Raw genomic sequence first — 27998 nt, 5'->3', positions numbered from 1 at the left:
ATAAAATAAAATTAGTTGTTATAAGGTAAAATATTTATTCAGAAATATTATTAAAAGTGGTACATGTTTTAAATATATAATAAACATTCAGGCCATTTAAGTTAGTCACATCTTCAATGAAAAGCCCGACTATTAGATGGCTGTGAATTGGCCTTCACTGCTGAGACAGAATTACCATAGTCTTTCCTGGCTGCAAAAGTAATTTGCTAGGGCACTGCCCAGTGCACTTTGCCCCCATTGTAGCAACTCAAGTGTACTCAGCAGTGTGAAGCAAGCAAAACCGGTTAGCTCCTGAAACAGACTTCCCTGTCTTGGCAGATGAATGCCATCCATGAACTCACAGACCTCATTCTGTCTTATGTCAGGGATTCTATTGTCCTCTCATTATTATTTTCAAAGAAATTATCCCTTCGTTTTGAAAAGCACAATGTTAGAGATATTTTGATAGTCTCTCACAGCTATCACTTTAAATAATAATCACAAGTAAAGCCTACAAAAAATTTCCCAACACTTAGTTAGAAGGTCGTTTATCTAAGTCAAAAGCAATAACAGAGAATGACTACTTAAAAAAAAAAGTCTGTCTGCTTCAGCGACATACGCCAGGAACTCAATAACTGATAGGACAATAATGTAAAGCATGTGTTTCCGAGTTGAGTTTAATATCACTCTCAGGATTGTCTTTAATGGTTTTTATGCCAGTCAGACATCTCCTGTTGGTGAACTTTACTCTCTGTATTGGGTCATACAAAGTGGTTTCTTTCTTAAAAGCTCATTTATCAGTTATTAAGTCAAACTTTTTTTCTTGGAGTAATCCAAGCCACATTTGTGATCTTTTTAAAAATCATAAACATTACAAAAACCTCATACTTCTAAAAACTAAAAATGTTTCTGGGCCTTGATCTATTCATCATTATAATTTTGAGTAATAGTAACTGATATTTATGTGGTATTTACTATTGCCAGGCACTGTTTGAAGTACTTTTTCGAAACTAATTTAATCCTTGTAACAACTCCATGAGGTTAGACTGTCCTCCACTTTACAGATGAGGAAGCTGAGGGAAAGAAAAGATAAGAAACATGCCCAAAGTCACATTGTCCGTAAGGGATGAAGTTGGATACAAACCCAGACAAGTCAGGCTCTCGGGTCTATGTTCTTAGCCACTATGCAGACAGACTCCCTAGAGCGCTACATTTAAGAATAAATTCCCAATTTTCATTTGTTCCCTTCTCTCCTCTTACCTCATAAGTTGATATTAAATTTACCTGGCATTAATTGCACTCATTTAATCTGAGTTTCCAGAATTATAAGGTAAATTACCTATATTCAACAACCAAATATTAATGAGAAAAGTAACACTGAGAACCTTCTACTTCCAACAGACTGACATTAGTCATCTTGCAGCTCTGCTGTTAGCAGCACCATCGAACATTTTCCAGGAGTGTCCTTCATAGGGTGTCTCTAAATGGCCCAAAGAAAAGGATATTTAGTACTTTCAATTGCTAAGACACTTAAGCTAGGTTGGAGACTTGGAAAATATAGAGATCTGGCATTAGGAAGGGAAAAGAAGATGAGGTGGAATAAAGGAATTTGATAGAGGTACAGAAAAATAAGAATAACAGAAGATAAAGCAGAACAATTTTTTTTTAATTGAAAGGAAGAAAAAGAAGCCAATAGCAATTGCTCTATAAATAAGGTCCTCAGGAATAAAAAAATGTGATTTACCAAAAACTTTCAATTTGGAAGAACTGTACCTTAATCTCCTCTTCTGTGGAAGATAAAGCAGGCTGTCACTCCCCAACCTCAAGCTCTCTTACTTAAAATGCAAGTGTCCTAGTGTACTTCTAAATACCTTTTCCTCACCAATTTAGACTCTAAGTACAACTACAATGATTAGGAAAAAGAGACATTGGGGATTTTTTTTAAAAAGGAGGCCAGCGAGGTAGGGAGAGAAGCAAGAGAGAATATCATGTCAAAAACCAAATGAAGAAAGACTTTCAAGAAGGAGGGAGTGAACAATTGTGTCATATGCTACTGAGAGGATGGATAAAGTGAGGACTGAGAATGGCCACTGGATTTAGGAACATGGATGTCATTGGCGAACCTGATGAATGATGTGACGGTAGGGACAAAAAGCCTAACTAGAGTGGGTACAACAGGAGATGGGAAGAGAGGAAGTCGACACAATAGGAATAGACAACTCTTTTTATTTTTTTAAACTGTACAAGAGAGCAGAGAAGTGGAGTGGTAGTTGGATGGAGATGTGTGGAGTCCAAAACATCGTGGGGTCTAGAATTTCTGTTTTAAAGATGGGAGCTATTACTGTTTGTTTGAATGCTGATAGGGAGGGATCCAATAGTGAAGGAAAAATTCATTATTCAAGAGAAAGAAGAATTGTTAGAACCATATCCTTGAGCAAGCTGGGGGAGGGTGGGAACTAAAATATGGATGGTGGAGTTGACCTTCAGTAAGAGCATGGACGATTCATCCTTAGAAAAGGGAAGGCAGGTGCATAGAGGTCTATACAGTTGAAGTAGCTTTTGATACCGTCACTTAATAACCTCTTCACCCATCATTGGTTTCTCAGGAATTCTGATACCAGGAAGAAGGTAACTAGGACAGCAGAAATGGGGTATTAATGATAGTGGAAGGGAATATTACATGTTGTAAATTAATAAATCGACATTCTGGTCGGTTAGTGAGTGGCTTCGTTTGAGTCCCATCAACTCTGGAACCCTGACAAAGTATTCCAAAGCAATTTAGACAGCTGACAAACTAAACACAATGTTGCCATGAATTCTTGAGGAGTTAATATTCTAAAATTTAAAAAGCTCCTAAAAATTGAGAGGAACAAGAGGAACAATTTCTAGAAAAATGGGAACAGATATGAGCAGTCAGTTCACAGATAAAGAAAAGCCAATGGTCTTTAAACATGTGAAAAGATACTCAACCTTATTCATAAGAGATATTTAAATTACTTGGAGGAAATACTATGTTTCATATTAATGAAATTTTATACTTAAAACATTTTTCAGAATAGCTTACCAAAAAAAAATCAATATACCACTTCTTATATATTAGATTGTCAAAAGCCCAAAACTTCAATGATGCACTCTGTTGGAGAGGCAGTTATTCTCACACGCTGCTGATGTAATGACATCTCATGATGAAAAAATGGGGAAACTCTCTGAAAAAACAAAACAAGTAGAGTTACCCTGCTCCACTTTATTCATCACTTTGATTTAGTGCAGAAATAACTTACTCCAATTGAGGTTGGGAAAGGAGGTTCTTGATGCCTAATTAATGTAGTTCTGGAATTCAGGAAGAAAAACTCCCTTATCCCAGACAAATCAGACAAAACTATTCAAGTCATATGCAAGATTAAGTGTGTTGAAAATGGCCCCAAGTCTGAAAGGGCAAATCACCATCACCATTGTACTCAGTGTTTTGGAGGACCTACTATGTGCTGAGCACAGTGCTGAATTCTCTGTAGTCCTTCTCCTCAGTCCTCCCACCAATTCTATAAAGGGAGGTACTAGTATCCCCATTTACAAATAGATTTCTGAGACATCAGTGGTGTCCAAAGTCAAGCAGCTAGAGACTGGCAGTGGCAGGCTTGTAACTCTGAGGACCCCATCTCAGTGCCTCTCAATATTTCTCACACACATAAGAAAGATAGTTTTTGAGTCCCTAAAGATGAGCTGAGTCATGGTAGAAATTATGATTTGGGTTACTGACTGGGGAATTATGACAAATGCTTCATAATAATTTTCTCAAGGACTATGATGCTTTTGATCATAAGGCTTTTGGGCTTAAAACACTTTTGCCTAGAGACTGCATCTCTTTACAGGAAATACAATGTTTTGGTAAATTTGTACCTTGAGCATCCTCCAGGCTTCTGTGCAATCCCGGTTCCTAGGTAGCTCTGTATCTATATCTCTATCTGTATATGTCTATGTCTCTGTATGTCTGTATATGTCTATGTCTCTGTATATCTGTATCTACATACCACATTTTCTTTATCCATTCATCCATTGATGTACATTTAGTCATATGCAAGATTTAGGTTGCTTCCACCTCTTGACTATTGAGAACAGTGCTCCAGTGAACACAGATGTGCAAATATCTCTTTGAGATCATGCTTTAATTCTTTTGGATATATACCTAGAAGGGGATTGCTGAATCACATGGTAAGACTACATTTAATTTTTTGATGAACCTCCATATTGTTTTCTATAGGACATGCCCCATTTCAATCTCCCACCAACAGTGCACAAGGTTTCCAATTTCTCTGCATCCTCACCAACATTTGTTATTTTCTGTTTCTTTGATAGTGGCTGTCCTAATGGGTATCAGTTGATATTTCACGATTTGATCTTTATTTCCCTGATGATTAGATGTTAAGCATCTTTTCATATGCTTGTTGGTCATTTGTATATCTTCTTTGGAGAACTGTCTGTTCAAATCCTTTGCCCATTTTTAAATTGGATTGGGGTTTTTTGTTGTTGAGTTGTAGGAGTTTTTTATGTATTCTGGATATTAACACCTTATTAGATATATGGTTTGCAAATATTTTCTCCCATTCTGTAGGTTGCCTCTTCACTCTGTTGACGGTTTCTTTTACTGTACAGAAGTTTTAAAGTTTGACATAGTCCCATTTGTCTATTCTTGCTCTTGTTGCTTGTGTTTTTGATGTCACAGCCAATAAACCACTGCCAAACCCAACATCATGAAGCTTTTCCTCTGTGCTTTCTTCTAAGAGTTTCATAGTTGCAGGCTTCATATTTAAGTCTTTATTTTGAGTTAATTTTTGTATGTAGTGTAAGGTAAGGGTCCAACTTCATTGTTTTGCATGTGGACATCCAGTTTTCCCAAAAGCATTTATTGAAGATACTATCCTTTCTCTGTTATGTAGCCTTGGAATCTTTGTTGAAGATTGTTTTACTATATGTGTGAGGGATTATTTCTGGGTTCTCTATTCTGTTTCATTGACCTGTATGTCTGTCTTTTTGTCACTATCATCTTGTCTTGATTTCGATAACTTTGTAATATATTTTGAAATCAGGAAGTGTGAGGCCTCCAGTGTCCTTTTTTCCTCAAGATTGTTTTGACTCTCTTTGGGGGCTGTGAGATTTCATGGTTTTTTTTTTCTATTTCTGCAAAAAAAAATGTGCCATTTGGATTTTGATAAGGATTGCATTGAACCTGTATATTGTTTTCGATAACATGGACATTTTAACAATATTAAGTCTTCCAACCCTACAACTAACATAATATTTGATGGTAAAAAACTGGACACTTTCCTGATAAGATCAGGAACAAGGCAAAGATATCCCCTCTCACCACTGCTTCTCCACATCACACTGGAAGTTCTAGCTAATACAGTAAGACAAGAAAAGGAAATTCAGGTATATACACTGGGAAAGAAGAAATAAAGCTTATTTTTGTCCACAGATGACATGACCATCTATGTAAAAAATCCAAAAGAATCAAAAAAAAAAAAAAACTAAAAAAAAAGTTCCAGAAGGCCCTAATAAGTAATTATAGCATGATTGTAGGATATAAAGTTAATACACAAAAGTCAATCTCTTTCCTATATACCAGCAATGAACAAGTGGAATTTGAAATAAAAAAACACATTACCATTTACTCTAGCAACCAAAACAATAAAATACTTAGGTATTATATATCTAACAAAATATGTACAAGACCTGTGTTAGGAAAACTACAAAACTCTGATGAAGAAAAATCCAAGAACTAAATAAATGAAGAAATACTCTGTGTTCATGGGTAGGAAGACCTAATGTTGTCAAAATATCAGTCCTTCCCAACTTGATCTATAGATTCAATAAATCCTAATCAAAATCCCAGCAAGTTATTTTGTGGATTTCAACAAACTGATGGAGATGCAAAAGACCCAGAATAGTCAACTCGATTTTGAAGCAGAACAAAACTGACCCTACCTGACTTTAAGACTTACTATAAAGCTACAGAAATTAAGACAGCATTGCTACTGGTGAAAGAATTGACATATTGATCAATGGATCAGAATAGAGAGCCCAGAAATGGATCCCCATAAATGTAGTCAATAAAAAGGAACAGACTGTTGATTCATGTAACAACATGGGTGAATTTTTAATGCATTTTACTAAGAAGAAGGTAATTGTTGGGGCTGGGTGATGGGTACATGGAGATTCATTCTTATTCTCTCTGCTTCTGTGTATGATTGAAAATTTTCATAACAAAAGTTTTCAAGGCTATTTTAATGACATCATAATGTCCAGGCACTACACAGATCTAAAGTTCCGTATTCTGATGCCAAAACCTGCATTTTGAAATGTTGCACAGCAAACTGCAAGTTAAATGAAGATCAAATCTGGTAATGTAAATACTTTATTATCTTAAAGCATATAGAAAGCTCTTTGAATAGTTTTCAACACACAATTTTGAGGGAAAATAAGACATATTGGCTTAACTGGTTTTAAGAATTTAATTTAAGCCTGGCTGTTAGAAAAGGTGCTGAAAGCTACCCAGAACAGCCTGGACCACAGCAGTGAGACTCAGGTCATCTGAGCTCCAGGACATTGGTCAGGGATGAGAGCAAGCTCTTTTCCTTGTATGTGTGTGTGTGTCACAGGCAAGTAGTCCTAACTTTACTAGAACCTGGCAGATAGTCTAGTCAAAGGCCAAAGTGATAATTTAATAATTCACAAAGCATTATTATATAATGGATTATTACTAAAATAATAACTAGAGCTCTTTTTTATAATAGGTTGAAGAACCTATGTTTACTATGAATATCTATTATTCATTATTTATTACATAAATAGTATTTTTTATTATTATTTACCTAATATGTAAACTACTCTATGTTTACCATTCTTCAAGATTAACTATTTTATGTTAAAGCTATATGAGAAAGCGCTGTCTCAACCTCTCTACAAGATGTGAGAAATTGTAAAATACCTATGGAAATGCAGTGTTTTGATTTATCACCAAGCACAAGACATCCATCTACCAACCCCTCCTCTCCATCCTCATTCCCACCACCACCTCCTGTGAATTAGGACAGAGAAGAGAAATATAAGTAAGACATAACGGGGTGAATTTTCCATTCAGCTCCTGCTATTACATACCAGCTGACCAGGTCATGGGAATGACATCTGTAAATTTGTTTTACACACTTTCACTCAGTTTACTTTACAAAGCTTAAATGCACTCTGTTCAAATTTGCTACAGATACATTCTTAACATTTCAGGCATGCATAAAAATAGAGGTGTTGTTTTTGTATTTTGCCAATTATATAAAATAGGGAGGTGGTGGTTGTTTTTGGCAATAGGTCTCACATTTGCTGAGAATTAGGTGAGGATTTTCAGGGTGCAGGAAGCCTGTCTAAGGGCTTCCTGTGAAGCCATTGGCTGAAAGTTTGGTTTAAACCGCAGTGTCCAGGACTGGCCTTCAGCAGGTCAGCATGTGGCCACAGTCTCAGGGCTGCACAGCCTCCTGCCTGTCCACCCCGGCACCTGTCCCACACGGCACCTGTCCCGCCCGTTAGTGGGTGTGTGTTTGTTGGGGGTGGGGGCAGGGGAGAGACTTTCACATTTTACTTATGCTCCTCTGTACTGTCCGCATATTCACACATTTACCTTTGTGTGTGTGTGTGTGTGTGTGTGTGTGTGTGTGTGTGTGTGTGTGTATAAGAACATTGAAGTTCTACTTTCTTCACCTGCTTTTTTCAAAGACATGCATTTTCTTACATTGAATTGTAAATGTAAGATGGTCACCCTGGTGCAGCCCTGCTGGTGGCTACCCACACTCACCCCTTCCTCTGCTTCCCACCTCCTCTTTCACGTCTCACCTTTTGCTTTTTCTCTGCTCTCATGAGGTTCCAGTGTTGTCTTTCTTTCATCCTTTGCATAGATTTTTCTGAACTGCACCCTTTGTAGGAATTGTTTTAGAGATTCCCCCAAAGTCTTCATTTGTAATTACATCCACCTTTGGTTGCCATAATGGCTATCTTTTTAGGCCTTGCTTCCAAGACACTTTGTCCAGAGTGAGTGGCATATTTCTCCACTTTTTTCCCCCTCACATATTTTGAAAAGAATTAAGAAAAACGTGTTCTTCCTCTTCCAGTTCTTTTTCCTCCTGGCTTATATTTTTGTTACTGGCAGAAGTTTCTCTAAAGTAAAAGGAAATCATTGTGAGAGGAGACAAAGAGTTAACTAAAGGGCACACTGAGTTGCTGGGTGTGTCCAGAGTCCGATTAGGTTTGAGAAGAGGAACAGAAAGAATTTTTGTACTTTAGAATTTGAGGAGGCCTCCTGGCCTAGTCTGAAAAACACAACCAGATGAAATTCTATTTTAAAAAAATCCAACAAGTTCTGGTTGGGAAGATAAGCTAGCATCTTATTACTAAGAGGTCTTGGTTATGTATTTTTTATGCACTTACGACTTACTAATTTATATCAAAATCCTGACCCCTGTTCTTTACCTCTGCCCCTTTCCCAGTTAAATCCTAATCTTTCTGTGCAGCCCCTCTGGCGCCCACCCTGGAGAGCCCGCTGTCAGGATTACTCCCAGGCAGCTGGGGTTCAGGGAAGCGCCAATTAGCCGTGTTGCTCCTGTGCAGGTCGTAGTTTCTTCGCACAGAGAAAATGCTAGGGTGAGTCACAGTCCTCCTTTCCTAACAAAAGGGCATTGTACTATGCTGTTTGATTGCCACTCGCGGTTGCAAACGTGTGTGACAGGAGGCTCAGCTCCAGAGACGCACCTCTCAAGCTGCATTCTAATGAGCTACTTTGGGTGTGCCCCAATAGACCGTGAGATCCTTTAAGACTGCGACGCTTTATCTTCGATCCCCAGCCCTAAGTGCACTTGCGCCTAGCTCAGGACATTGCTAAGCAAGTGTGGTTTGGTTGGAACGCTGCAGGAGAACGGCAAGGGCGAAAGTTTGTGCCTGTGCCCCAGGAGCCGGAGAGGCTCCCTTCCGAGGCCCGCTCACCCGCACAGGGCCAGCAGGGGGAGCACTTGCACAGTAGATACAACATGTTTTCTCGGCCCCACTTGTTTACTTGAGCGTTAGTTACAATTTTGGTGAACCCGAAGGCCTGAGACCCTAGAAATTTAAACTTAAACATGAATATACACGTTAGAACATCACCTGTTGTACAGAACAAATCCGCATTATGTTTAGTTCGAAAGGCACAAGAATGGTTCAGAGTTAGCTTAAAGAGCACTAAGTCAGGAGGACATCTCACACAGTCAGATCTTAAGAGGAAAACCACCTGGTCTTCCAGGGAATTTTAATAATTTTGAAGTTGGAAGGCTCCTTATACTCCTTTGACGAACTAGTTCCCCTAATCCAACCTTCTCATTTCTCAGATGAGAAGCTGAGGTTTATAAAACCAGTCCTCTAGACTTAAGAGGATGTAGCTACAGAAAAATTACACAGTACTTTTCTCAAAACTGGGTTTTAGGCGTGTGTTGAAAACTTGGAAAGGTGGCCATTTGGAAAAATTGCACCTACAATCCTGCTTTCTCTCTCTCTTCTATTTACATATGTATATACATTATAAAATATGTAACATTTATATATAATATAATATATATTTTATATATAATAAATATGTATTAAAGATACATACATTTTTCCCAGGCCCTTTAGAGGGTCAGCATAGCCTACTAGTTCAGCATACGGCTGTGGCCCGCTCAGACTGTCTGGGTTTGAATTCTTGGTTTTGTCACTTATTAGCTGTGTGACCTTGAGCAAGTTACTTAACCTCTCTGTGACTTAATTTCCTCCTCTATAAATGAGGTTAATAACAGTACCTGTTTCATTAGATTATTATAAGGATTAAATGAGTTAATCTTTGTAAAGCTCTTAGGACAGTACTTGGTATATTAAAAAGCACTATAGTTATTGTTAAATAAAATTCATAAAAATTTGAAAAACACTATTTTAATAATGAATTATAGATAATATTCCAAGGGTACTTTTTAAAAGATTGGAGGTTGGCCTTTAATATATTTCTTAGGGAAAACTGATTGTGTAATAAATGATAACAGTATGAGAAAAAAATGTGTGGTTAATAAATCTGCCCACCAGATTGAGAGTCTGAAGTTTACATTATGATTCCAGGCCAGGCTCTGGTTTCCAAGGTCCGGAAAAGTGATCTGACTTTTTTTTTCTCATTTTAGAAAGCTTAAAAGACATCAACCCCAAACTCAAATGCCCAAACCTTCAAAGAATCATGTGCTTGGAACGCTCTAAATACACCTGCCCCTCCTGTCCTCCAATTTAAGAGGAACCATGACTTCCTCTCCTAGGCTAGTTCTTAATCAGCTTCCCCCTCTTTTCCTGTGTCTTCATTTGAGGGCAGCTGGTACTTGTATTCTGCTTGTCAGTTGGGATTGCAGGGAGTGGCTGGCAGGAAGGATGAGCAAGGGTAGTCTGTCCATGCCGAGTGGATGTCGCAACTTCAGGGTCAGCTATGGGAAAAGGGATTCCCTGCCTTTCAAGAGGCCACTAGGATTCGCCTGAGGACCAGGTTGGGGCATTCAGACCCAGCTCTAAGGGGCTGTCACTGGACAGGTCAAGGCAGTTCTAAGAATGCAGAATAGGAATTAGAGGCCCTACTTGAGGAGAAACACAGCAGAAGAGCAGCCCAGGGGGAAATGCCCCAGTCCCTTGCCTGAGGACAGGAGCAGGGTGTTGAGGGGAGGTCTCCAGGAAGAGAAAAGGGTCCACAAAAGAGGCCCTGGCTGTGAGGCGGGCAGGGCAGAGGGTGTCTGGGAAGAAGAATGGCTGGTCTTTAGTTGGGTAGGGGACCCAGATCACCAATGATCAGGGAGATCAGGTGAGGCAGAAGATGCTAGCAGGAAAGTCCCTGAGGAAAGTCCCCACCAGCTGCTTTTCACCTGCTACCTGGAGGCTGCCATTGGGAGGCTTTGAAAGAAGATACCGCCTTACCCTACTCGCGCACTTGCCAAGCTGGGTGACCCATTGAGAGAAGCTGCTAATTGTAACAGAGACAAAATGTTATCTGTACTAAGTTTAAAACAGTTTTCCAGGGGGAAATGAGGGCAGGCCAATGCAGCCAAAAAAGAGTTGGGATCTGCCTTTGCAGAAAGCTGAGTTACACTGACAGAGAGGGTTGCCAGGTGTCCAGTATGGAAGCAGACAGCATGGCATTTTAGCTTCAGGTGTATTAAAATGCAGTAAATACCTGCTTTAAAAAAATTATTATCTCAGATGTTCTTTTTCTTACATTTTGATTGACTTTTAATCAGCAGAAGTTTGTAATTTCAGCTTTTAATTATTTCTGCTAAGTATTGAATGGACAAGCACTACTTAAAGGAGCTTTATAATTTTCTTGACATGTGAGGAATCCTTTTAGGTATCTGTCTGCAAGTAAACAGTTTCAACACTAATGTTAAGCGTTCTGTTAAATAAAGTAAAAGTTTATCCCTTAGGAAGGCAGGTACACTCTACAGAAAGTTTTCCCCCCTCAGTCTCTGTGGGGTGGATATTTTTGTAATCCTAGGAAATACAGTTATCTCTAGGACGAGAAGAGCTAGCATTTATTGAGGATTCACAATGTGCCTGACATTGTGTGAGCATTCGATGTCCTCCACCCTCTTTCTCACAACCGTCCCAGGAGGGAGATGCTCTGATTATCCTCATTTTATAGAAGAGGAAACAGGCTCAGAAAGATTAAGCATTGAGGCCAAAAATGTAGACGTTATCTTCAATTCTTCTGTTTTTCTCCCACCCCTCATCCAATTTATTAACATGTTCTGTCAGCTATTAATTTCAAAATATATCCAAAAATCTGATCGTTTTTCACCCTAGCTCAGGTCCTCATTATCTTTCTTGCCTGGACGTTTCATTAGCCTCCAATTGCCCCCCTGATGCTGCTCTTACCCTGGGTACAATCTTCCTTCCACACAACAGCCAGAGTGGTCTTTTTAATCTGTAAGTCAGACCATGTACCATCTAATGACTTCCCTTCACATTTAAAATAAAATCCAAAGTCCTTACCAGGACTTACAAGGCCCTACACGATCTGGCTCCTGGTTGCCGTGCGCAAAGTCTTCATTCTGTTCAACAAAGAATTACTGAGGGCCTACTATGTGCCAGGGACTATTCCAGATGCTGGGTATACTGTTCCTGTCTAGAGCTTACATTCTAGTGGGAGGAAACAATAGTCAAGGAAATATGGAGGATTACACCTATTATCCTGTAATAACCTAGAATGGAGTATAATCTGCAAAAATACTGAATCACCAACTATGCTGTACACCTGAAACTAACACAATATTGTAAATCAACTATACTTCATTTTAAAAAAAAGAAAAGAAATGTAGGCTATCAGACGGTGGAGAGGGCTATGGAGAGAAATGAGGTAGAAAGTAAAATAGGAAGTGTGAGTGGCAGGCAGGGGCCACTGGGGTGACTGAGTGGATGACCAGGAAGGTCTCCTGAGAAGGTGACAAGGGAGCAGACACCTGAAGATGAGGAAGAAGTGAGTCAAGTGGATTCCAAGGAAGAACATTCTCGGCATTGGGAACGGCAAGTGCAAAGGCCCCAAGGAAGAGGCCTGCTTGGCATGTTTGAGTAACAGCAAGGAGGAGCAGAGAGAGTAAGTAGAGGAGTAAGTGGAGGTCAGAGAGGTCCTGGAGGTGGTCGGGAAAAGGGCAGACCATGTAGGAACTTGTAGGTCCCTCCCCTGCCCCGCTGCAGGGACTGGCCTTGGAGTGGGGTGGAGGGGGTGGCTGGGGAGGAATATGAGCAGGGCAGTGATGTGACTGTGTAGAAGGGCAGCAGTGGCTGCAGGGAGACTGGTTCAGAATCAGAGCAGGAGCAATAGGGTGGTGCTGGGCCAGGATGGTAAAACCACTGGATTTACCAAGGCGAAAGATGTAGCAATGGAGGCAGTTTCAGTGAAATGGTGGCACAAGCCTGGCTGGAGAGGGCTCAGAGAAAATGGGGTGGGGGGCGGAGACATGAAGGCAGTGAGTAAGGAATATCAGAAAGTGGGTGGTGGCTAGAGGTACAAGAGAGGTCAAGAGAAGACTTTACTAAAATGGAAGAAATTGCAGCAATTTCTTATGCTGATGGGACTGATGGAGGAGGAAGAGGAAGGCAACTTGCTGGAGCAGGAGAGAGGGGTGAGTTTGTGTACCTGTAGGAAGGCCTTCAGCTCCAGTGATGGGAGGCAAGGCAGGGATCTGGCACAGGCGAGGGTGGTTGGGTAGCTGTGGGGGTGGGAGCTTGTGGGTCTTCTCTGTTGTTTGCTTCTATTTTCTCAGTGAAATAGGAAGTTCATTAGTGAAGAGTAAGGATTGGGGAGGAAGTGTTGGAGGTTTGAGGAAAGAGAAAATGGTATGAACCTAAGAGGAGTTGAGTGTCCATGCAGGGAAGTGATTATACTAATGGACATATATCTAAGCTGGTTAAGGAGGGAAGTGAGGATGTGAGGGAGGAGAGGAACAACCAAAGGCAGTAAGACAGTAGACAGTTGAAGTTGGGGTACTACAGGGATTGGAGGATAGGAGGTGATGGTGGGAAGTGGGAGGCTTCACGTGCCACCTTCTTTCTCCTACACTCTGTGTCACCTCACCAGCCTTCACCTGTTCTTCCAACACTTCAAGTTTGTTTCTGCCTCGGGGCCTTTGCACTTCCTGTTCCCTTCATATCTTTACATGTCTTGGTCCTTCACTATACTCAGCTTTCTGCTCTGTCATCACATCCTCAGGGAGGTTTTCTCTCTTCACCGAGATAAAACGTAGTCTCTGTCTTCTGACCTTGTTTCATTTTTCTTGATGGCATATATTGCCTCCTGAAGTTACACTATATTCAGTCTTATGTTTACATTCTGTGTCTCCTACTAAAATGTAAGCTCCACAATAGTCGGAACATTGTCTTGTACATTATATCCCTGGTACATAAAGGGCAATCAGTCAATCAATAAATATAAATGAATAGTGAATACATGAACTCGCCCAACTCAGCTAATAGGTGATGGAGGCTTCCACCCAGCCTCTGAATCTAGATCTTTTGCTCTTAACCACTCAACAGGGAGAAAGAACTAGAAGGAGAGAGAGAGGCTGCTGTAGCCCTCTTGGTGCTTTCAATCTCTGAGATTTTAGGAGCTTCCCTATGGATAGAGTTTGAGGAGAGGAAGGAAAATACCTCAGTACTGGAAGCTTCATCGGAAAAGGCAAATGGTAGAAAAATAATTTCCTGGATAAGAAAAATAGAAGGGCAAAAAACAAACCAGTAACGGTATATAGGTCTGAAATTGGGGTATTAATCAAAGGCCACTTAAGCCTTACATGTGGGTTTGTTTTTTTTTTCAAAGAGAATGCATTAGGCAGTGCTTTTGGAATTAAAAATTAAAATAAAAAATTATCCATTTTTAAAAAGAAAAAAAAAACCCTTTAAAGGGAAAATTGTGGAAAATCTGGTGATAAAAGCAAAGGCTGCAATTTTTAGTCACCATTTCTGGGAGAGCAACTGATTTAGAAGATTAAGCAGTGCAGATGTAAAGCAAAGAAGCTGAACCATCCATTTTCTGGATTACACTTAAATCTTTGGTTTCATGAAGGATGACTTGGAGCAGCCACACTAGTGATGCAAAACTTATTCTCCAGTGTTATTCTCCATTTGCGAACTGGATCCATTTCAGTCAAACTTTGCCTTTGCAGACTTGGTTGGTTCTTTTTAAGTCTTCTTTCAAATTAGGTTACAGAAACAAGAGCTGAATTACACACACAACTGCAGAAACATTTCTACTATCAAATGTAAGATGAAAAATATGAATATTGAGAGAGTGCCTTTAGTGTTGAAACTGATCAACTTTCTTGGTAAAGTTCTGTTTCTTAACACAGTCAAAAATTGGTGGGTAGGGTGTCCACATGCCCTGAGGAGGCAGGCAGGCCCCTTTAAGAGCAGAAGTTGGGGTCATGCAGATGGATGTTTGAATCAGTTCTGCTCCTCATAGTGGGATGACCTTGGTCTAGTCATTTAACCCTGTTACTTTCCTCATTGCAAAATCCGTGTCCCCAGAGCTCCCTTGTGGGATGGCGTGAGAATTAATTGAAATGATGTGTGCCATGTCACGGAGTGATTTGCTTGATAAATGGACGTCATTATGTAAATTGCTGGCAGACTACTTCTTGCTCGTGGGCACCTGTGTTTTTGTTCTCACTCTGTTCATAGACAGTGCCAGGATATAATTTATCATCCACACCAGGACCCACACCAAACCAGAGAGGACTCTGGGCTCTTAGGAGTAGGTCCAGACTCTCCCCAGGCAAACCAAGACATACGGTTACCCTCCCTAAGACTGAGAGGCCCATAGCAGGGAGGTGGCTGCCACCAGGCTGCTCCCTCCTGCTGGAGGGACAAGCAAGGAGAGGGTGAAGTGGGCAAAGACGAGGCTTGCCTGTATCGGTGTGCTAGTTAAGAACTAATAGCCTAGTCTTTGAAACATTAAGAACACAAGAAGCTCTCTCCTCTTCCTCCCCCGACACCTTATAATTTGGCAAAGGATATCCCTCTTTGGGGCCCAGATAGGGCTGGAGATTAAGCCAGTATGTGCCGAGATAGCATCAAACCACAGAGGTAGGATGAGGATCCCAACATGGTTGTGAGTAGGTCTTTTGTTGTGAGCCAGACCATGGGGATTTATGCTATTGTGTTTATTTCTCTTTGTTACTTGCCTGCACAGTTATACCTAAGCCTGCAGGAATTGAAGGATAACTGGCACTCCTTTAAAATATCCATTGCCAGGCCCCCATCATAGATAGACCTGAATCCAAATCTCTTGACATTCTGTATATTTAAATTAGTGTATGGGAGCAGTTTCTGTGACACGGCAAGGTTAGGAAACACTGCCCTTGCCTTGAGAAAAGTCCTTTAAACTTTCTGGCTTTGACTTGGTTGTGCCACGGGATATTAAGAAATGCCTTTTGTCATCTCACGCTTGGGCTTCAGATATGAAAGGAAGAATGGATCTGGGGAGGCTTTGATGGAGCAAAGATAATCAGAGCAAGACTCCCAAAATAAAGACACATCTCCAGGACAGGGTTTAGGGTCTGGTGTCTCTCTGTTTCTGGCCCTACAGTCACTTTTTCAATGTCAACCTTGGAGGAATTTATATTCATTATAAAAGCAGTGATTCCATATCCGTGTACTTTATCTAGTTATTGCTCTTTCTCTTCTTTCCCAATCCTGTTTCCAGAAAGAATTGTTCATACCTCCTGTCTACACTTCCTTGGTTCCAATTCACTCCTGACTGCAGTGGAATGAAGCCTGACCTGGGAAATCTGCCCTGGGTGACCCTGAGCAGGTTAATGAACCACTCCTGCCTCAGTTTCTCTACTGTGACTTCTACACAAGGTAATGCAAGAAAAATGTCTGACATAGTTCCTGGCATGCAATAAACACTAGATCCCCTACCTACCTCTGTCCCCACCAGAGATGAAATTTCTCTTCCTAAAAGCACTGGAGACCTAATTGTAAGATTCAATGTTCTTTTTCAGGACTCAATTTACTTTTCTTGTCAATAGTTTAGACCATTCTCAGTTCTTGAAATTCTTATTTTTTCTTATCTTTACATCACTTTTCCCAGTTTTTGCCCCCTGGTTTTTTTCTCTTTTTTTCCTTTTTTTTTTTTTTTTTTAGGGGGGTAGGTAATTAGGTTTACTTATAGAGGAGGTACTGGGGATTGAACCCAGGACCCTGCGCATGCAAAGCATGTACTCTGTCACTTGAGCTATCACTCCCCCCTTCTTTTTCCTTTACATACACCCTAGACTTAGGTGTACTAATGGAATTATGTAGCCATCACCAGAAACTAACACAACATTGTAAATGGACTATACTTCAATTTTTTAAAAAAAAAGGATCACTATATAGACTATGGAAAGATGCCAAAATGATTACTTCAACATCTTAAGTAGAAATAATGCAATGTAAAATGCCACATGTTAGAAATAGATTTTAAAAAAAAAGGTAAGGTGCTGATGGTCTCAAGATGGCATTATGGCCACATCACCCAAAGATAATAGAATTTTACCCTAGACTGTGGCCACACCCACACTCACACCCAAAATTCCCCAAGGGAGATAGATACAAAGGGAACATAGCAAATGATAATTAACATACCATTTGTTATGAGTTCCTTGGTAAGCTGTGCCTGAGCACTGCTTTGGGCTTCTCATCTGAAGACCTCCTCTATCTTCTAGGCATAAAAAAACTCTTACTTCTGCAGGAGCCACATCAGAGAGGTATTCCTGGTCCTCTGCCTGAGAGGGAGCAGATCTTGGTTTCAGCAGTGAACAAAGAGGCAGCAAAAAAGAAAAGAAATTCTCTCTTGGGTGTGCTGGAGCAGGTTCATATTGGTTTGAGAGAGATGATTCTGATAATCTCTTCCCAGCTCTGCATTCAGTGAACTCATGTTGATAACCTAAAATCAGCCATGGTGGGAGTATTTATAATATGGAAATTGGTAAACACTACAAAGATGCCTCCCCATCCCCTAACCTTGCCCAAAGCTTAATGTTAACTGTTTATCAGGACACCCCTGGGAGAGGGCAGAAAACATGCTAGCCTCACCTACTCTGAGCTGACCGCTCTCTTTCATTATAGGAAGAGAGAGCAATGTCTAGATTCATATCTGCAAAATAATGATGGTGATGATGATAAACACTTATTGAACACTCTAGGTACTGGGGTCCCTGTACCAAGTGCTTCTGATGCGTAACATTCATTTACACTCAAATGGTGTAAACATTACCTCTGTTTTATATATGAGGAAACTGAAGATCATGGCAAGTAATCTGCCGAATGTTACACTGCTGGTGATTCTGGACTCCAATCCAGGCAAGGCCTTTCTAGAGTCTCAGCTCCGACCTCCATGATGACTCCTTCCTGGGAAAGTGGGAAGAGAGGTTGGAAACTTTCATCCCAAACTAGCAGTTGACAGCATGTATTACTATAATTATTACATTTAAAAACATGCGTTCTTGTATATTGTGATACAACTTTTATATAAGATTTTCAAACCTGCAAAATAATACTACATATTTTCATAGATATTTATATATGTGGTAAAAGTGTAAAAACATACATGGAGATAATGTGGGTACATGGCTATTTTTTATGTTACCACTTTTTTTTTGTATATTTAAACTATTTCATAATAAAAATTTAATATATTCCTATAGAAGGTAATCAGACTCATTTTATAGTGAGGTTATAGGTAGTTCTGATCATTTATTTAAAAATTTAATATTGTTGTACTATCTTTTTTATTAAAAAAGCTAAAAAAAAGTACCATGAATGTACCAGGATTAATTTAACTCGTAACTTGTTGATGGATAATTAGGATATTTCTAATTTTCCTCGGAAAGTCCCATAACAAATATATTTGGTATATAAATTGTGGTGTTTTTGATTCTTTCCCTAGAATAAATTTCTAGAAGTTGAATTAAGTGTATATATTTTGAGTGTTTTCAATACAGATTACCGAACTGTCCTCTAAAAGGTTATATCCATCTATATTGGTTTCCAGCAGTAAACTGGACGGTCTGTACCACTCAATGCTGGCCTACTTGTCCTTATAATGTTTTAAATCTCTGCCAAGTTAATGAACTAAAAAAAAAGCCAAGTTTTGCTTGGTATTTCTTTGATTATCAGTGAGACTGAAATTTTTTTCTCATGCTTATTGATCATTTGTATTTCTTCTTTTTGTGTCCTGTTTTTCATGTATTTAGCCTGTTTTTCTATCTTGTGTTTGCCTTGTTACTCATTTGGATGAGAACATAGTTATATACATTGCATATATTTGTTCTAATTCAGTTTGTCTTCTTTATTTACAAATTTATCTTTTTTTATATGTTACAAAATTAATTGATGCTCAATGTAAAAATTTAAAAAAATGTACAACATAAATACTGAAAATTTCTCAGTTCCATCTTCTCAACTTAGTAATTTGGTGTATATTCCTCCAAATGTTTTTTCCCTAGCCATATACCATGAATTACATTTCTTTTCAAGTTTGGAATCATAGTATACATACTGTTTTTAACTTGATTTTTCACTTCCTATATCTTATACATACCTCATTGTCAATACATATTGCTCTGTAGCTTCTTAATAGTTGTATTCTATTATGACTATATTGTATTTTTAACATAAAAAATTTTACATTTTTATTTAGTCATATCATCAAGTCTTTTTTTATGGCATATTGCTTAATTTTTATGCTTAAAAAGAAAGTTTCCAATTTTTTATAGGAATTCTCTGATGGACTATTCAAGAAATTACCCTCATTTTAAGAGACAAGTGATATTATGAAAGAGAAAAGACTACCAACACATCTGTGTAAACTATAGGAGTCCGAAAAACTTTGCAAATGAAGGGGAAAAAATGTTGTTTTGACAAAATAAAATATATTAAAGTGCCTATTTCAAGTGAATAAAGTTCAGAGTACATTACCATTTCAGCTGGTCTCAACAGCTAATTTTTAGAAGTTTGAAATATACCAATAATCTTTGAGAGAATTCTTACTTCTCTAAAATACTCAAGAAAAAAGTTTATAATCACTAGGTTAGGTGCTGGGAATGCAATGATGAGAAAACACAAACACACACACAAACACACAATCTCTGCTCTTATGGACTTTACAAACATTATTAAATTATTACACAAATAAATATATAATAACAAACTGTAGTGTGTGCAATGGAAGAAGAGCATAGGATGGTATGAGATGATTAAGAGGGATCTGTCCTTGGCCTGGAACATCTTGGAAAGCTAACCTGGGATGTGCCTGTTGTGCTGTACTTGGGAGACAAGGATGGAGCTGGGATTTGGTTGCTGGTGAGGGGGTGCATTAGGGAGGGAAGAAACTACAGTAGGAGGGACCCTGAAGCTGGAAAGAACCAGAGCCTCAAGCAACACAAGGTCTAACTCAAAGGCCTACAGACAGGAAGGATTGTGCATGAGGAAGAAGCATGCCTCTGCTAAAGTATTTACATTTAAAAATGGTGTAACTACAAACTATCAGTTAGCGATCCCTGCTTTACAGGGAATTTGAAAGTCATTAAATGATAGTTGAAGTCCTGAAAGTGTCCTGAACCTGAGTGTTCAAAGAATTCCAGGATTTAAATGCTGGGTACAAGAGAATGACCCAGCAAGTGTTCCTGAGTTGGAGAAAGAAAAGCCAGGTGTGAGCATGATGTTACTAAAGCCCTGAGAAAGGACTTCTTAAGGAGGAGGGAGTGAGCACTGCTAAGAAATCAAAGACAATGAAAATTGAAAAAATGTTCATTGAATTTCACAACACAGAGGTCAATGACCTTCACAAAATGCTAACCTTTGTGCTCATATTGTATAATGAGTCTCACGCATCTTCTGGATTGTCTGTGTCTTTTGCCCGGGACGGGTGTGGGCTGCTTTATATCCAGCACAAGGTCCCGGAGATTCAGCCACATTCTAGCAACAACCAGTATGGTGTTATAAACAAGAAGACCACTATTTTGACAAGGCATTACCACATGCTTTGATGTCAGAGAGACTCAACTAGGCTCATGTTAAAAAACAGAAGCATGCATTTCTTGTGTAATGCTGTATAGGTAGGTATCTGATAAATTTAGATGTTCAGAACCAAAGTTCTATGAGATGTACTATTGCCTTTACTTAAGACAAAGAAAGTGTGTTGAAATTACAGGAATCTACCAGCTATTGAAAACTGTAATAGAAAACTATTGTACCCTTAGTTGTAGAAGAAATGTTCTAAAAAAGGTCTCATAGAACAGGGTGAGAGTAGTTTTCTAAATTGAAATTATAAGACTTTATTGTCATAACTGACAGTTTTCAAAATAAAAATAGAGCAAATAATGATTAGTGAACTCAACAGAAACTTTCCAAAATAAACAGTTTCTACAAACCAAGTTCTCTTAAACAATTGCAAGTATTAATACACTATTAGTCTTTACCTGAATGAATCATTTCTTAAGGCCCTCATAAAGTGACTCTTCATCAAGAATAAACTTCTATATGTATGGAAAGTAAATTTAGAAAACCATTAACGGAATTGAATATAAATCATTATTAAAATATCAAAACAGAGCATTACATTTCATAGTATATGTAATGATTTTTAAAGCTCTAGTGAGGCATACTCTAAAATGTAGGTTAACAACACACTAACTTTAGTCATACAATATACTTAAGATAATTATATTAAGATAAATTATATATGATTGATATATAAATATATATACATATGTAATTTTCTCTCAGAGGATTTTAGGAGAATATTTGTCATGGTTAATTCTTTCTACATTTTACTTACAAATTGAGAACTTTAATAGACAATATATTTGATATTAGGTAGTTCAATAGGACAATCATATATGCTGACTTTTATATACATTATTGCATTTTTGAAATCAGTAATTTCCAATAACCTCAAAAGTATTAAAATAAAGGAAATTTCTTCTCCCTTAAATCTTGGACCCTATTATCAGATTAGTCTTCCTAAAATTCTGCTTTTATCTAGGTAGTGCTACATACATAATTATTCCATAGCTTCCCGTTTCCTTTATTCTGACACTTCATTCTGACATTCAAAACTTTCCACAGTTTGGCCTCAAACTTTATTTCCTGTTTGAGGACTCAATATCAGTGAAGTTCATTCCCACCCTGAACTTGTGTTCTTCACCTCCAATGTTCTTCCTCTTTCTGGTCTTCAAATTCTATGATCTATAAAGGTTCTGTTTGACTCCCACCTCCCCTGTGAAATCTTCCCTGATGTTTCTGATGCCTTCCTCTGATCTTGTCTTCACTGCTCACGTTGACTCTTAAAAAACCACTATTACGTTCTATTACTGAGCTAGTTCATGCTTTTGAGGCTTGCCTCTTTGACCAAACGGGAAATTCCTTGATTAGTGTCCTTGGTGTCTAGTGCAATCCTGAGGATAAAATTATAAGCATATGCTAATATCATCTTAATTATATCTGATATTTAACTTTATTCTTATAATTTTTCTTTCCATCTACAGAAAAAGCACAACTAAAGGCCAAGTTTTCTGTTGCTTAAGGGTCTCTCATTCTCTCCCAAAGCTAACTGATCTTGGGGTTTGCTCCATTTAATGCATGATCTTCACTGTGCAACTGAAATATATGAAACCTGGAATTTTCTTCAAACCAAGGATGAATTCCTTTAATTTCATCAAGTCTTAGGTAAGTTTCTGTCTTTTGTGATAAATGAAATTTTACTGGTATTTCTTCCTTTTGATGGAATATCTTGGATGTTCAGTCAATTTCTCTGAAACTGTAGAGCTTTAAAAAAAACACTGCACAGTCTTTCATTGAGTGAGAAGGTTTTTCCTTTTCCTCTCCTTTCCCTAAGTACAAGGAAGGAGGTACATCAGTGGAAAGATACATGCTTTTTAAAAGGCTGCCCTGGGCTGGGTGTAGAAAAGCAGAAATTATGGTATTGGCTTCACCTCATGCATAGGCAGTTTAGCTCTGCTTAAGACTATCATGCTTCAGCCTTACATTTACCAACCCATAGCAACTGTTACCCAAAACCCAGCATGGTTTTCTTGTTCCACATAGCAGTAGCAACCATTTATTAAGTACCTCCTATATGTCAGATACCATGTTGGTTGCTTTTTATGTTCCCTAATTTTCATCATGATCCCTGTTTTACAGAGGAGAAAACTGAGGCTTAGAGATGCTAAGTAACTTGAACAACTAGTAAATGGCAGAGCTAGACTTTGGGTGCAGAACTGATTCCAAAGTCTCTGATCTTTTTGCTACACCTTGCGATGTCAGTGCCTTGTATTGTCACGAATTCTCGTTGGGAAATGTTGGGGCTTGCATTCATGACTCTGGCAGCTATTGGAAGGGAAGGACAGAATAATAAAGAAATGTTCCAGTGTATCCAAGGAGGCTCACCAGCACCCCTCTCCTGCACACAATTGCTCCAGTCTTAATTATCAGATGTGTCCCACTCTGACAATTTACATTTCAGTGTACACCAAATTTGGCACTGTCCCTTTTATGGAACATGTGATCACATGTCTTGGTAAGTGGAAGGAAAGCTGGCAGATTTTACCTTTGTCAAGACTCAGAACAAAAACAACAGCATGAAATAAATCACAATTAAAATATATATATGTGTATATGTATACATATTTCAAATGTATAACATTAGAAATTCTACCTGTAAAAATATATTTGTCACAAAACACAAACTTAAGACTATGTCTCTAGTCTTACTGCTGTGCAGACATATGAATTCCAATCTTCAGCTGTTAGTTTACTTATTTGAAGAATAGTCAATAGAAGGAAATTCCAGTGTAACAAGAATTTTGACAATCCCTCAGTGTTATCTCTAATGGGATCTAGTTACATTGTGCTTTTCCAGGAAGGATGTAGCTGGTTATATAGTTTTAATCCAGCAGTTACTCTTTCTCTAGTCACACTGTATGTGGTGATTCCCTGGTTGCTGTTTTATTAGAATCATGGGAGGAGAGAGAGATTCTTCTTCCTTTTCTATTTTTCTACACTTAAGAGAGTTTAATATACAATGTTCTCTTAGTAGTTGATTTTTTAAAACAGTCTAGGGATTTCTATGCATATTTAATCAGTGTTTTACATTTAGTTGGGCAGTTTATTAATTAGTATCTACCACCAGCCAGATACATATAAATATGTATTACACAATTACACAAGGATAATTTGTGATTTATGAATTATTAACCTAACTTTCACTCTTGTATCATTTTAATATTAGGGTATGCAAAATGTTTCTACAAATCAGGTGTTTTTTTTACAAAATGACCCTAATTTGGTAGGAGACTGGGGTCCTGTTTTCGTTGGCACTGACAGTTACTGTGCTGTAGAAAGAATCTACACCTGGAATCTGACTTTGCAGTTTCAGCTCTGCCTCTTGTTTTTTACCTTGGAGAAATCCATTTCATCCGTTTCCTCACCTGTAAGGTGAAGATCATAATTTCCATCCCACAGTATTGTTATGAAGACAAAATGACATAAATATAGGAACTGTTCTACAAAGGCAAAATTGGGTTCAAGGGAGATGCACACAAACTGGGTTTAAGGGACCCCAGGCATGGCAAGCACCTGGACATCTCAGAAGGGGTGGGGAGAGTTTTTTGGTTTTGTTTGTAATAGGGCTTGAGCCAAGCATTATTAGTCACCAGGCCTAAGTACTATTTCTGATAGGCCTCGAATACCTTTCCTTCAAATTCTACTTCCAAAGCCCACACTTCCCCAACTGGGGGCGAACTCAACAGCAGAGCACATTCTGTGATTTTTGTCCTTGCTTCACTTTCCCCCAAACTGCAAGTTTTGGAGTAGCCATTCCTTTTCCTTTATAAGTATTCTTGGAACTGGTCATTAGTAAGTGCTTAATGAGTCTGATGTTAGACAAGGTCCCTATAGAGGTAGCTGGAAGTCAGAATAGTGAGCGTAGCGGCAGATAATTTAGAGCCACATTTAAGTTCTTTCTCTCTAAAGGAACGGGCAATGGTATTTTCCTTAAAAAGAAATCTTGATTGGGTAGCCAGTGTTCAGCCTATTGGGTAGCTAGTGTTCAGCCTAAAGTCTGCAAAGAAATAGGTGCAAGGTTGCTGAGACAATAAACCTTATTTTGGTTGTGCTCTGGCTGGAGCCGTTGGCTCGAGCCCTGGCGTTGGTCCCAACACGAGTGCCCGTCCCACCCTCCCTGGATTGTGGGGTGCGGGGCAGACAGTTGTCTCCGTCCCCTCAAGCCGCTGTGGCCGGGCTTCTGGTCCAGAGAGATGCAGATGAAGCGGTGTGAAGGGTTGGGCTTTTTTTTTTGTTCCTGAAAATGCAACGAACAAAAAAAAAAGTACAACAATCCAAACCCAACCATCTCGTTGCGCGCCGACTTTCTTCCCAGGCGGCTCCACCCGGGACGACACCGCCTGCCGTTGCCCGCGCTCGGTCCAGGCCAAGCCCGCGGGTCCGCGCGATCCACATCCGCTTCCAGGCGCCGCGGGAACGGCGCTTCGCGGACGCGCGCAGCCCCTCTGAAAGTCAGAGAAGCGCGCAGCTCGAGACCCTCCCCTCTTCCAGGCGCACCGCGGGTGGTGGCGGTTGTCTGTGGCGGTTGGAGACACCGGAAGGACTCCCGCCTCCTCTCACCCACTCCCTCCCCCAGGGAAAGGGAAGAGCCGGGAGGCGGAACAAAGGCGAAGCCTGGCTGGGGAGGAGGACCGAAGTGCGGGGGGAGGAGGGCGTTGGGGCGGGGCCCGGTCGGCGCCGCGAGTCCATTTTGCAGCCGTTCCCGGCGCGTAACGCGCGGTGTCGGCGGCTGAAGGACTGGTCGTTGCGCGGCTCCGGGCGGGTCCCCTCCAGCGACCGCAGGTCCGAGATAAGTACCCGCCGCCCCGGCTCTTCAGAGGGAACTGGGGTGGGGGGGGGGGCACTTGCCCTGGCTGGGCAGGCACCTGCGTGGGTGGGGTGCTGGTGGAGAGCTCAGTCTGCGCTCGAGTCCCAGCAGCACAGCAGAAAGCTGCCGGGCACTGGAACAGGGGTGGGGAGGAGCGGCGCGCGGGTGGGCGGCCGGGCAGGGCGTTTAGACTCTGGCAAACCTGCTCCGCTACCGAACACGCCCGGCTCCACTGCCAGCGCCTCGGTATCGCCTACAGAAAGAAAAGGCGACCGTGAACCAGAGTCGGCACGCTACCGCTCGCTGGCATTGAACCTGGGGAGGCTGCCTGGCGCCGGAGGAGGGCGCTGTAACCGACAAGCTCCTTAGCACAGAGATCTTCAGCCTCTGCCATGATCTTGGCTTTTTCACCTGGTCCTAGCAGGCTGGCTTTTGATTTATGGGGGATGACTGAAAAAAAATTGAGGGTCAACACTAAGGGTCTTGTCCAAATGAATGCATAATACGCTCTATCTTTGTTTTTTCCTCGCAGTAGCCTCATTTGATTACCAGTCACGACGTGGAAACAAAACAAAACCGAAACCTGATTGCTTTGCTCTGGGAAATAGTAACCCTGACCAATACACCTGCTTTCAAGGGACAGAGGTAAACTACAGTACTTTTCCCTACATCCTAAGAAAAAAGAAAGCACTCTTTCTTTAGGCCCAGAACCTTTACAAATTGAACTATGTGTAGAATATGTGTTCCCACCCTCGCAGATGGTCTTTGTTCTTTTCATATTTTGTCAAAACTCAGAAAAATAGACTCTATACTTGGAAATTCTTTCTGTGGCAATTATTTGAAATATATTATAAACCAAAGATTTATATTGTAAAGGAAAAGAGGCTACAGTAGCATTTTTTTAAATAGTTTTTTTTTCCTTCAAGCCGCCTTGCCAGGGCTTGTATAACAGGGCTTGCACAACAGGGCTTGCATTTTCTGACTCTAGAGACCCTTATGTAATAGGTATTTTAAAAGCAAAATTTCATTACATAGCCACTCCCTCTGGTAGCACTTGATAGAGCTGTTGTTGATTAACTGGTTACACTTCTGTCTTGAACAATGAGAAGATGTATTTCTTCCAGTTCGTCTGTCTTTCCCTAAAAATGCCATCTTTTTTTGCATCAGCAGATGTACTAAGCTTCCCTGGCAAGTCCTTCCATAACACCAGGTTATTTTCATTCTTACATTTATTGGTTATCTGGTCTTACTTACGCTGTAGCTATTGTTCAGATATGCCCTTTTCCATCAATGTGTTTTATACCTGCTGTGATATGTAATACTTTGCCTGCCCTTGAAATTAACAGTTCAAGAGCATCCAGCTCTCTTTTAGGACCTTTCTTGGTTAGTACACTCATGCTTTTAACATAAAACTGTAAATGTGTATTTATAGTTTCACAGTATCTGTATACATACTTACTCAAACCACCTTACATTTATGTAGTTCAGCAGTTTACAAAATTGTCACACGTTACTTAATCTTTCCAAGAACACTATAAGTTAGGTACCTTAAAAATCTTCATTCGACAAAGGGCAAAACTACTGTTTGAAGCTAGGTGTTAAGACACCGGTTCAGTGCTCTGTACTCTTCACAGGAGAACCTGTTACAACCTACTTTGTAAAAATTACAGAATTTTAGAAGGCAATTAGAGAGTCCATGATTAAACTACTCCATTTGATGAATGAGGATACTGAATTCTTGACCCACTTTCTGGATAGTGCTAAGGTCTAAGAATTGGGAAACTCAGGTCGTATGCCTTTCTTGCTCTATATGATTTGTGGTGGCTTTTTTTTTCCACTTATAAAGTTAGGTGTTTAGCTAGATGATCTCTAAGATGTTTTTAAGCCCAGTACTTCTGTTTTATTTCTACCTCATAACTTTAGCACCATATAGTCTTTCTATATTGGTAATACACAGACACATACTAATATTAACTGCCTTAAATTGTTTTCTATTTTAAACTTGGGTAAGTATGGTTAAAAAAAGTATGCCTTTCTCTTGTTTTTTTTACTAAGCTCTATAAAAGTATGGTTCTGTTGTAAGGTCAGGAACTGCATGGAGAGGTAGAGCACTCATATGTCACTGGTCAGAGTTCAGAAAGTGGTATACCCTTTCTAGAGGGAATCTTGGCAGTCTTTTCAAGAGCCTTAAAAATGTTTCTACTCTTTGACTCATTTAACAATACACTTAAAGGAATCATCTAAGGCACTAACTAGAGTGTTGGACTAAGATTTTTCTATGGGGTGTTCATTAAAATGTTATGATCCCCACAAAACAATCAATAAGGAATAGCATATCCATGAGGTAGACTTATGTTTTAGAAGAAGTTATAACAACAGGGGAAATGCATATAATAAAATAAGTGAAAAGTGGATATAAAGTTGTATTATGCTAATAGTTTTGTTAAAATATGTGTGTGCACAAACATACACACATAGAATTGGAAGAAATATACTAAAATAGTAATAGTGGCTATTCCTTGCTGATGTGATTATGGGT

General features: G+C 39.6%; 2 protein-coding genes across 8 annotated transcripts in view; one reads left to right on the top strand and one right to left on the bottom strand.

Moving 5' to 3' along the window:
* TRIM13 (tripartite motif containing 13) overlaps positions 1–27998 on the top strand; it is a 39522-nt gene that overhangs the window by 2413 nt on the left and 9111 nt on the right. For 2 of the 7 annotated variants that reach the window (XM_045514064.2, XM_074378136.1), the window contains exons 1-2: positions 22119–22257; positions 25992–26104. The gene's annotated coding sequence lies outside the window, so the exon portion shown is untranslated. Of the gene's footprint in view, positions 1–16246; positions 16405–22118; positions 22258–25293; positions 25435–25991; positions 26105–27998 lie in introns of those variants that run through there. The other 5 variants (XM_074378138.1, XM_074378135.1, XM_074378139.1 and 2 more) reach the window with 3 other exon arrangements.
* LOC105066159 (uncharacterized) lies at positions 16–26856 on the bottom strand. Its single transcript, XM_074378659.1, has 8 exons — positions 26763–26856; positions 25757–25909; positions 25574–25712; positions 21009–25463; positions 20387–20505; positions 17804–17937; positions 17173–17473; positions 16–8178 (listed from the first exon to the last, which is right to left on the bottom strand). Exons 1-4 carry the CDS (start codon positions 26854–26856, stop codon positions 24638–24640), a joined length of 1212 nt encoding a protein of 403 aa, XP_074234760.1. The 3' UTR covers positions 16–8178; positions 17173–17473; positions 17804–17937; positions 20387–20505; positions 21009–24637.

This window comes from Camelus bactrianus, chromosome 14, assembly GCF_048773025.1.
Source record: "Camelus bactrianus isolate YW-2024 breed Bactrian camel chromosome 14, ASM4877302v1, whole genome shotgun sequence".
Lineage (NCBI taxonomy): Eukaryota > Metazoa > Chordata > Mammalia > Artiodactyla > Camelidae > Camelus > Camelus bactrianus.
The sequence above is the reverse complement of the archived record's forward strand: the minus strand, read 5'-3'. Positions and strand labels throughout refer to the sequence as shown.